This window comes from Spea bombifrons, chromosome 2 (genome assembly GCF_027358695.1).
Source record: "Spea bombifrons isolate aSpeBom1 chromosome 2, aSpeBom1.2.pri, whole genome shotgun sequence".
Classification (NCBI taxonomy): Eukaryota; Metazoa; Chordata; class Amphibia; order Anura; family Pelobatidae; genus Spea; species Spea bombifrons.
In genome coordinates this window covers 18,624,755-18,636,404 of record NC_071088.1, presented here as the reverse complement: position 1 = coordinate 18,636,404, position 11,650 = coordinate 18,624,755, and the positions used below count along the sequence as shown (strand labels likewise).

Genomic DNA, 11,650 nt, shown 5'->3' with positions numbered 1-11,650 from the left:
GAAAAAAAAAACCCCAAAACACACACTTTCACTTGACAAAATATTTTACTCATCAATAAAAACTGATGAAAAAACCTGCCAAATAGATTGTACGATTTGTAGAAATACTCAACTCAATTTTATGTTTTGTCTTTTTTGCAAGTTATTGGGTAATAAATACAAGTAGCATTTTGCTATTTCAAAACCTTTTTTTTCCAAATCCATGCCAGGATATTTTGGAAGATACAGCAATAATTTTAGCACCTCCTCAAACAAAAAAATAAATGTATATATATATTTTTGGACTTTTCCTTGTTGCAGATTTTGGTGTTGTTGAATGTCTCGACACGGTCTTTGATCACTGTCTAAGCTTATTGAATACCATGATGTGCCAGGCACGTCACTGGTAGTTAACTGACCGTTTATCCATGATGTGACTGGGGTTAATCAATGATTTGTTTGGAAGATTAGGGTTTTTTTTCTTTCTGATATTTGGCACTGGTAGAGAAAACCATTTCTTATTTCCTCTTCCCCAGACTCAACATTCTTTCCGTTGTTTAAGATCACACATAATAAAATAAAGTTAGATCAACCATATACAAATGATTCCAAACTTATTTTTTTTTGTTTTTGCTTAAAAGAAAAGCTCACTTTGGTAACCAATATTTCACACAATAATTCAAGAGGGTAGTTCAAAAATATAAATCGCTGAGGTATGTCTAAGTTATGATACAGCAGATAATGCTGAACATGATTACAAAAAATGGTTCCTAATGCATATTTCTAAAAGTGCATTTTTTTTGCTACTCATTCAATTTAATTCCCTTTTTAAAATTTTCAGGCTTTTTTCAGTACTCCAACCATTTCTAATCTGTAGGATGTTGCATAGCGATGTTGCATAAATGGTGGGAAAGAATTCAAGTTTTCATTAAAGGCACAATAATGGAGTCCGCAGATTCTTATTTTTCCATACTTGTATTCTTATTTTTTCCACTTGATCGTTAGTACTGGAAACTGGTTTGCTGCATCAATGTCTTCATGTTCGGTTAAACATTTTCATACCCTTGTCTCTTTTTGTACAAGCAGTAATGTTGGGTGATGAAGACAATGTCGAAGAAAATCGAGAATATTCCCAAACCAAACTTAGTTGGGTCTCCGAATATTAACTTCCATTCATCTGTTTAAAGGAAAAACAGCACTATAATTTAGTCATGAATGGTACAGCTTCATTATCTCAGCTACCTTATTACTTTTTTACTCTGACCGTAATGTGCAAACCACTACATTCCCATTCCAACAAATCAATCAGCAGTGTATTAAATATAAAACAGATCATGACACTTCTTAAATATATTTTTACATGGTTTAGCTGTTGTGTCTGCACTGATGTTACCTATTCTGAGAAAAAATTGATGCATAAACTTTGAAGGCTGCTTCGACATTTGTGCAGCTTTCCATGGCAAATAATAACAATAATAGATATATTTATTGACATATAGAATCATCGTGCTCTGCAGTGCTGTACAATGGGCTAAAATGTGTTTAAGAAATTGCAAGCCGTGTACGTAGAGCATATTATGTTCCGTATGCACGCCCACTGTACAGCACTGTGGAATATGGTGGTGTTATCTAAAACATAATAATCTTATGACTCCATGTACACTAAACTCCTCAATGGACAACATGCAAGCATTGGATTACGGGTCCTTTTCACTGAAGTAAAAAAAAAATACACAGAGTGCACGGTTTTAATATTGTCTTTTTATACTTACCATTGTTATAAGACTGTAAAAACATTTGGATTATACTGAAACTTCCTCCTGTAAAATCTAGCAGAACATTTCCGATACTCCATCCTTCAGTGCTTTTCCGACGGAAGTTCATGTAAGCCTGGGAAATGCAAATCGTGTTCCATATAACATAATAGAAACAAACAAGTTGTTTGTCATGTAAACAGGAGCCTGCCATTTTATTTTCTGCCCGACGTAAAAACAGCTGTATTTTTTTTTATTGCTGTACTACTGTTAAGTCCTGTCATTTTTCCAAAGCCATTGGTTTTACATCACAGCAGTCTGACCTCCTACAACCACCCTAAGTTCCCTTTAAACTAGAAGACCTTCAAGCAAACACTTCTTCCGTGATGTTAAAAACGGTCAGACAACCAGAGACAGCAGGAACAAATTACAAGGCCTTGCTGAAAGTATTTAGGAAAAAAAATAGCTAGATGGAACAGCACCTTTAGGCCTATTCAAGATTACACTTCTTTCTACAGATCAACATTACATGTTGGTGTGTAAATGATGATAACAACTTCTCTAATTCTACATTACAAGATGCTGTATCAGATGTTATTTACAGACCCTCATACATTAAAAAGATCTGTAGATTTTCCAGATAAGCTCGGATCAGTCAAATGAGCGCAAGTGAAAATAGTTAATAATCAATGTATTGCTGATTGAAGATCCATCAACACTTTACCTGAGGGAAGTACTTCATGAGCGTAATGGCCAACTTAATGTACGAGAAGCAGAATAAGAACTGCAGCCACGTGACCTTCCCAACCACGGCCACAATCAGCACGCTGAAAGCAAATAACCAGGCAATGACAAGGAGGCCGATGGCTACTTTGGAAACTTTCTGGGTGCCCCGCTGCGAAAACAAAATACAAGTCTTTAAAATGTATATGTACTGGCAACATTAGAGCTGATGCACAAAGTATACAGAAACAGTAAAAACCAAATAAGGCTGGGTATAAATGTCTAGCATGTATAATGTTCTGTTTTTTTATGCAATGCATTCCACGATGGTGAAAGTAATAATTTTCGTAAATAATGAAGTCCTCCTGTATTCCCTGTGTAAAACAGAAGGCCCGGCAAGATGCCCGACAATCAATGGTGTTTTTCTGTCTAGACTGGTTCCAGACCAGTGCTCCCTGCCCCTTTAAGTATTTACAAAGCTCAAGCATAAAGTGTATTGTGACCGATATTCAGCAAAATTCAATTTACAAGAAATGTTTAGTTCTGTTGATGTCACTCACCTCGTAAATGCAGCATTGAACGATAGTAATGATCGTAAGCAGCACTGCATGGAGGCTGAAAAAAACGTCATTTGAATCCACTGGGATGACTCCGTTAGGATACATCTGAAGAAATTCTTCCTATAATAATAGTTCCAGACATAGTTTAATGAACTACATGACAGATTAGCCGAGGAAATTGAAGAATACAATTAAAAACCTACCCTAATGTATGGTATCCAGAAGAGCCCAACATTGAAAACGCTGTATGCAATGAAACCAGTCAGATTCAATGCCAAAAAATCAAAACTCAGCCCCACGACGCTGCAATTAACACAAAACATTATTATCATTACTGTCCACAGTAAAGCCGGGGTATACGGTACAGCTCAAGCACAAAATGACACAGCTTTGCCCCATTGGGAGTTGCGGATAGCAATTAAACTATATTCATAATTATTTTTCTCTACATTTACAAGCAATTGGTCTAAAATGCTGTATAGAAAGAACGTGTGTTTTTTTTTTTATTAGTATTGAAAACTATAAACTTTTTCTTTCCTGCCCTACAAACTTTTAAGAATAGCTAGCTTTCAATCAAAGATTTACCCTTTCTGGCCACAAATTGTATTCCATATAGAAGGTTTACTTCCCATTCAAAAAGGTTTTTATATTATGTATTGTAAATGTTAAGCATTCCAGATTTATTTTAATTCCTTTAATTGCTGTATTGTATAGCTATGCACATGTTTTCAGGTTTGGATTGTAACGAAGTAGCATTGAACCCTAGGTCGCTTAAATAGGGGATCAATTTCTGCTATTCACGGAACGCAGAATTTGATGTCACATAAGAGCCATTCAGCCAATCTAGTCTGCCCACTCACATCTTAATCAGTCCTCAGTCTAATCTAAGATTCAGGGTAGCTTTATACCTATCCAGTTCCCTTACTGTATTAGCCTCTACCACTTCTGACGGGAGGCTGTGCCATTTATCTACCACCCTCCCCTTTTTTCCCCGCATACATTCCCTACCAACAAATTGAGAAAGATGTATGCAGAAAACTAGTTATAGGCATATATGCTAGGTCATTAGTAACTTCAATTTATGTAAATAGTTGGTACCTTTTCCTTCGCCAGTTCTCAAACACTTGTGGATAAAAGGACACCGACCAGGCTAAGAAATAGATCCAGCCTATGATCTGCTCCAAGACCTCCACAGTGAAGCTGTGAATCACCAGGAAACGGACACGTTGCCTAAACAAAAAGATTATATTAATATTATGCTGACAGAGTTTATCATCAAGAATTTAAATGACAAACCTTTGTTACTGAAAGGCAATACGAGCTACAAGCACATTTAAAATCATGTTGCAGGCATTCCACATCTGCTACTTAAATGTAACAGCTTTTGTGAACACAAAAAGTACACCCTCTTTGTTATTATGTCCTGATATGTAGAACCAAAGAATTCAATCATCCGTTCCTTAGCAGGTCTAAAAATTGGGTAAACACAACCTCAGATGAACAACACATGACATATTACACGTGTCATGAGTTAACAAAAATAAAGCCAAAATGGAAAACCTGTGTGTGTGTGAGATAAACTAAGTACACCCTTACTGCTTCCATAGGAATTAAGATGCTAAGTAGCAGACAGGTACTGTTAATCAAATGCCCTTGATGAATTCATCATCAGCAAGTGTGACCACCTCTGCAAAAGCTGAAGTTTTAGCAGTTTGCTGGTTTGGAGGGAAGACATCAGCAATGATCTCAGAGAATCAATTGTTGCTGTCCATCAATCTGCAAAGGGTTATAAGGCAATTTCCAAACAATTTAAAAGTCCATCATTCTACAGTGAAAAAAAATATTCAAAACTAGAAAACATTCCGACAGTTGCCGATATTTCCAGGAATGGACATCCCAGCAAAGGTCAGACCGTGCTTAGAGAAACTGCAAAAAAACCAAGAGTTACAGCTCAGACTCTACAAGCCTCAGTTAGCATGTTAAATGTTAAAGTTCTACAATTAGAAAGACTGAACAAGTATAGTTTGTTTGGAAGGGTTGCCAGGAGAAAGCCTCTTCTCTCTAAAAGAAAGAACATAGCAGCAAGGCTTAGGTTTGCAAAGTTCAATCTGAACAAAGCACAAGACTTCTGAAACAATGTCCGTTGGACAGACAAGACCAAAGCGGAGATATTTGGCCATAAGGCACAGTGTCCAGTTTGGCAAAAATCAAAACACAGCATATCCGGACAAACACTTCATACCAAATGTCAAGCATGGTGGCGCAAGGTTGATGAGTTTGGCTTGTTTTGTAGCCACTGGACCTGGAAACCTTGCAGTCATTGAATCGACCATGAACTACTCTGTATACCAAAGTATTCTAGCGTCAAATGTGAGGCCATCTGTCCAACAGTTAAAGCTTGGCCGAAATTGGGCCATGCAACAGGACAATGATACCAAGCACACCAGAATGGCGGAAAAAGAAAATAATCAAGGTGTTGCAATGGCCCCGTCAACATCCAGACCTTAACCAGATAGAAATGTTGTGGTGAAACATTAAAAGAGCTGTGTATAAACAAATGCCCCCAAACCACAACAGTGTGAGACACTGATCAAGTTATACAGAAAACGATTACGTCAGGTTACTGCTGGTAAAGGTGGTTCTACAAGCTATTGAATTATAAGGCTTGCTATGACACAATGTAACACGTCATGCCTTGTTCATCTGAGGTTGCATTTATCTAACTTTTAGACCTGCCAAGGAACAGATGATTGTTATGTCCTAATATTTAAAACCATTCAATTCAAAGATAACCAGTCGATTACCAGATTTTCCCTTTAACATAACTGATCCCAACATTTACATTAGGTGAGCGTTTCACTATTTCGCCCTAGAACCAAGCACTTTCTGAGCTGTGTTTCTAGCGTGTCCACCTCATCAAAAACACTCTAACACTTCATTACTGGTATCTAGGAAGGACTATTAGTTGTGTTGTTGTGTGCTGCTGTGTGTAAGTGGTTTTCACCGGTATATTTCTTCAATAGGGCTTCTGAAAGTATAACTTTCCTTCTTGAGAACTATTCTCTAAGCAGCTGTTTTGAGCAATCCTACTAACAAATGGAGAAGTGAAACGCATGAAATGCATGTGATAAGAATATTTCATTACACCGTGCTGATGAACAAAGCATCTATATAACCGTTCTTTTTCTGGGGGATACTCGCCAAGTTTTATGTGAATTATTGCTGAGTAAGTAAGAAGTAACTTGTCCCACTTCAACAGCATCCACTGTAAAGAAGGAATGGTCTGATTTTGCTGGAAGAACAATCTATGAAAAGAAAAAAAATATCGTTATATGAATTCAGATTCCAGCTGCTACAAACTTTTTAGGAGCTTACCCCTCAGTAGACTGTTTTCTTGCCACTTTTGTTACAGGAAAGCAGTCGATAGGAGTGCTTTTGACCCATGTGTGTGGGGAGTCTTGGTAGACTCCGTGGAACTTTTGTGGGAGCCAGTGCTAGCTGGTGGCGAGTATACCGCACATACATGATTATCACATGGCATGAAAAAAAGGACCAAAAGAGTAGAAAGGAAAATAATACTTTTCCTCCCATTATTTCCATGTATATGCTGGCACTTATGTATTTATTATGGAGCTTGTATTTATTTTTTGTTAATATGTAATTTAGGGAGATGCTGCCAGTTGGTCCCTGACCGATCAGCAACAGTTTTCTCTCCTGGTGAAAACACTATGGTTTGATATCAACAATCAAAACCAAAATAATTTGTATGCGTTTTCTTAAATGCAGACACAGAACACACCACTTACTTGGTCCGGAAAATGTACAATGGTGACGTTCTTCGAGGAATAGGTAATGTTAAGAGCAAACACAATAGTTTCATTCACGGGAACACTGAAAAGACAAATATATATATATATATATATATATATACTGTTCTATACATGAATGCTGTTTCCCCATACAGTTTACAAAGAAAATAATATTATTATTAATAATAATAATAAATAATACCGTGATGCTTGGAACTAATCATGTTCCTGGTTCCAAAGGAGTCTTTCAAAACATAGAACCAATACTGAAATCTAACAAGCTGATGATAAAAGATCAGGCTTTTGTAGAATAGACCAACCATTGGTGCAAAGAGTTTGGTTAGGGTTCCCGTGTTCCAGTTTCAAGTAAGAAATTATATATATATATATATATATATATATATATATATATATATATATATATATATATATATATAATGATGTTGCTAAAGGGAGGCTGCAGCCACCATATTGACTTTAATGCACATGATAGCCGAGATGTCCTTTCCTTATTGATATTATGTTGTTTTTGCAAATGCCTGGGGGATTCTGCAGCATCCCCATTTGGCCCTTTCTCCACCCCAGCTATTTCCCATGCAGAGATGCGTTCAGCAACGTGTTTACGTTGTATATGCAGAGGCTGCACCCTGATATGTTAAGGACAAGAAGAAGCTTGCGGCCCCCTCCTCGTTATTTTGTACATATTTTATTAAATGCAACATTTGTACGAGTCTATCGGTTGACTCATGTTGAGTAATTAACCTACTCAGAGAAGAAAAATGTGTGATATGTGATAATTATATGTGGTGTAATAATTATAATGAACAATGTCACACAGTGGCAGTCAGTAAGACTGCCATAAACCTATCAAGCTTCCAAACCTAGAAGATCCACAATTGGACTGGTCCAGATATATACTTGTAACCATGGTAACACATGACTTTGCTTTCCCATCATAAGATTTATTTTAACTATTTAAAGACTTGGCCAGTTGTGGCTTATGCTTTACTAAGGTATAATATTAGGGGAAGAGTCACTATTTACACATAGCTAGAAACAGCAAAATTAATTTCCTTTATTTAGAAACACAGAATTCGACTGCAGAGAAGAACCATTTGGTCCATCAAGTCTTCCAATTATTCCTGATGTAAAGACTCAGACTTTAATCAGTCCTCGGTCTTGTCTTGGATTCAGGACAGTTTTACCTCATGCATGCTTCAATTCCCTGAATGTTTGGCTCTACCACTCCTGCTGGGAGACCTTTCCACTTATCTAACACCATTTCAGTAAAGTAAACACTTTTTTTGTATTAGATATGAAAAGCTACACGCCAACTGTGGTTATATAATTGGGATTATTTTGCTATCTCTCTATGTGGCACTGATGGACTTTGCATTGAGCGCCAGCTTTTACACATATCTAAAACATGAAAAGCAATAAACTATTTGTGCCATTGAAAAATAACAATAAATATTGACCTGAACTTCAGAAGGGACAACCAAAAATGACTTTTTAACACTCAAAGGCAGTTATGGTTGAGATGGAAGAAAATGGAACTTACTTTGCATTTATACTTATGTTTTTGGAGCTTCCTTTTTCTAATGTAACTACATCTGGTAGAGAAATCCTAGTAGCAGCATCATCCCATGGAACAGCGGATGAAGAGTCGGCATCTAAAACACAAACAAGTCTGCTAAAGTGACACGACCTTCGTATAATTAGCTAAAGCATGCTTAGAGTCCACTTACCACAGAGCTTTGGTATCTTCAGCAGGCAGCAGAAAATAAACACCAGACCATGTATTGTTAGTGAGCGGCCCATGGTTCTATCTTTAGAAGCAGGGGGGGGGGTGAAATAATCAATATTGAATTATAGCAATATTATAGAATATTTGTAGACTACACATTAGTAATATATCCATAGTATACATATTCATTTTAGTCTATGATAGCTATAGCCTCCAACTACAGCCTCCATGAGCCATAGTTATCCATCAACAACCAACACTGGTCTAGAGGAGTCCACCAGCAGCTTTACACAGCTCATCTGTGCAAAGCGTTATTGGAGAATCTATCTATCTAAATTCACATGGTACAAAGAACTACAGGAAGAAGCAGCAGAAGCGCGGGACGTGCAAATGGGCTGTGCTGGGCTGCTGTTTCTTTTTCAATAACGTGAGGATGAAGTTTTAATAGAACTCCTGAAAATACAGAATATTATGGACGCAGAAGGAAACTTGAATCTGTGAAATAATTCACAGTGAGTCTCTCTCTCTCTCTTTCTCTGTGCCAGTGATTCTCTCTCTCTGTGCCAGTGATTCTCTCTCTCTGTGCCAGTGATTGTGTCTCTGTCTCTCTCTGTGCCAGTGAGTGTCTCTGTTTCTCTCTGTGCCAGTGAGTGTCTCTGTCTCTCTCGGTGCCAGTGAGTGTCTCTGTCTCTCTCGGTGCCAGTGAGTGTCTCTGTCTCTCTCGGTGCCAGTGAGTGTCTCTGTCTCTCTCGGTGCCAGTGAGTGTCTCTGTCTCTCTCTGTGCCAGTGAGTGTCTCTGTCTCTCTCTGTGCCAGTGAGTGTGTCTGTCTCTCTCTGAGCCAGTGAGTGTGTCTGTCTCTCTCTGTGCCAGTGAGTGTGTCTGTCTCTCTCTGTGCCAGTGAGTGTGTCTGTCTCTCTCTGTGCCAGTGAGTGTGTCTGTCTCTCTCTGTGCCAGTGAGTGTGTCTGTCTCTCTCTGTGCCAGTGAGTGTGTCTGTCTCTCTCTGTGACAGTGAGTGTGTCTCTCTCTCTCTCTCGGTGCCAGTGTCTCTTTCTCTCGGTGCCAGTGAGTGTGTCTTTCTCTCTGTGCCAGTGAGTGTGTGTCTCTCTATGCCAGTGAGTATGTGTGCCTCTCTCTCTCTCTGTGCCAGTGTGTGTGTCTCTCTCGATGCCAGTGAGTGTGTGTCTCTCTCTCGATGCCAGTGAGTGCGTCTCTCTCTCGCTCTGTGCCAGTGAGTGGTGTCTCTCTCTCTGTCAGTGAGTGTGTGTGTGTCTCTCTCTCTGTGTCAGTGAGTGCGTGTGTCTCTCTGTGTCAGTGAGTGTGTGTGTCTCTCTATCTGTGTCAGTGAGTGTGTGTCTCTCTCTCTCTGTGTCAGTGAGTGTGTCTCTCTCTCTCTGTGTCAGTGAGTGTGTGTGTCTCTCTCTCTGTGTCAGTGAGTGTGTGTCTCTCTCTCTGTGTCAGTGTGTCTCTCTCTCTCTGTGTCAGTGTCTCTCTCTCTCTCTCTCTCTGTGTCAGTGTCTCTCTCTCTCTCTCTCTCTGTGTCAGTGTGTCTCTCTCTGTGTCAGTGTGTGTCTCTCTCTCTCTGTGTCAGTCTGTGTGTCTCTCTCTCTGTGCCAGTGAGTGAGTGAGTGAGTGTGTGTGTGTGTGTGTGTGTGTGTGTGTGTGTGTCTAATATGTAATATGACCCTGTCCCATAGCCATAGGGCTCCGTCCTACCGTACATCCTCGCTCCTCTATCCACATATATCAGATCTTATACCATCCCTACTACTCGGGTACTATAAACTTCTATTTCCAACCTCCATTCACGTGACTAAACACCCTCACTCGTCACATGACTCCGCCTGGTATCGCCTAACGCCCCTGATAAAATGGTGCACCCTCAATTAATCAACCCATACCGGGCTCGCTCACCTACTCCCTGCTCCCATATCACCTTCCAGGACGCTTTTTTCGCACGCTAGTCGCTACTCTGCAAGCTGTCAATCTCCATTTCTGGCCCCGCCCATTCGATTGCTTTACTTCACGAGGCGGAAGTGATGTACCCGGAAGTTTACTAAAACTTCGACTTGAGCCGTGGCTGTCATACGATGGACTGTCATGGCTGTCATGGCTGTCATGGCTGTCAGCGATGGACGGGCAATCTCTGGTGTTGGGCACTTAGGTAAAAGCCGTGTTATTGGACACCGGCTCGGGGCATGTGGTGTGCAGCCAGAGCCAAGATACTCATGCCGGGCTGCAGTGTGATTGGGGGTTACAGGTGAGGGGTGCCGGCTCGGTTTGACGTGCGTTAGGGTAAACGTGTTTTATTTTCTTACCACGATCAACTGGGTTATCGGGTGTAAACGTACTATAGGTATAGCTGTGCCCAAATGTTGGTTAAAAGGACTTTATTCACTAAATGGAGAGTTGGCAATTGTGCTTTCAACTCCTCCACTTCAGGGTTAACACTGACAGTCCTTAAGGCCATGCATAATTAAATGGGTGAGAATGCTGTAAAGAAACTTCACTGACTTAGCTATACATTATACCAGGCTTTGACAAACCCTGGGTGCCATACACATTCATTGTAACACTATACATATACGCACACATTTTGAATGTAACATTACACACATGCACCCTTGCCTTGTGGAGAGCTGCCTGCTCCTGTCTCTCTATCACTGCGCGGTCACATAATGCGAGCTCATGGATGCTGTGCACCCGCCTCAGCACCCCCTTGTAGCCCAGTGGGGGGGGCACCTTCCTTGCTGCCTGGGGGTGCAGGACATCCGGCTGCCCATGTTATGTGACTCTGTGCCAATAGAGAGGCAGCAGCAGACAGGTCAACACGAGTTTGGAGGCAGAAAAGTATGTGTGATTGTGTATGCATGTAAATGTGCGTGTATAGTGTCAGTGTGTGCATGTTCGTATGGTGTGCGCATGTTTATATATGTGTGTGTATGTCAGCGTGTATGGTGTTGGTGTGCGTTTGTGAGCATATAATTTTAGCATATGTCTGTCACCGTATGATGCTAGAGTGTGTTAGCGTATGTTACAATTGTTAGCAATTTATTATTTGCCAATTAACCGTTAACGT

The 11,650-nt window shown here is 39.8% G+C and overlaps 1 protein-coding gene across 4 annotated transcripts; it reads right to left on the bottom strand.

The window, feature by feature from the left end:
* Positions 1–578: 578 nt before the first annotated feature.
* LOC128474613 (cystinosin-like) lies at positions 579–10,559 on the bottom strand. Of its 4 annotated transcripts, none has more exons than XM_053456980.1 (11): positions 10,486–10,559; positions 8,574–8,654; positions 8,387–8,498; positions 6,823–6,907; positions 6,218–6,321; positions 4,115–4,246; positions 3,220–3,319; positions 3,017–3,136; positions 2,458–2,628; positions 1,752–1,869; positions 579–1,156 (listed from the first exon to the last, which is right to left on the bottom strand). In XM_053456980.1, the coding sequence occupies exons 2-11, from the start codon at positions 8,644–8,646 to the stop codon at positions 1,026–1,028; spliced, it is 1,146 nt and encodes a 381-aa protein (XP_053312955.1). In that variant the 5' UTR covers positions 8,647–8,654; positions 10,486–10,559; the 3' UTR covers positions 579–1,025. The 4 variants fall into 4 exon arrangements, with proteins under 4 accessions (XP_053312955.1, XP_053312953.1, XP_053312956.1 ...); XM_053456978.1 differs by having other exon boundaries at positions 10,490–10,517; XM_053456981.1 differs by having other exon boundaries at positions 10,473–10,491.
* Between the last annotated feature and the right edge of the window lie 1,091 nt (positions 10,560–11,650).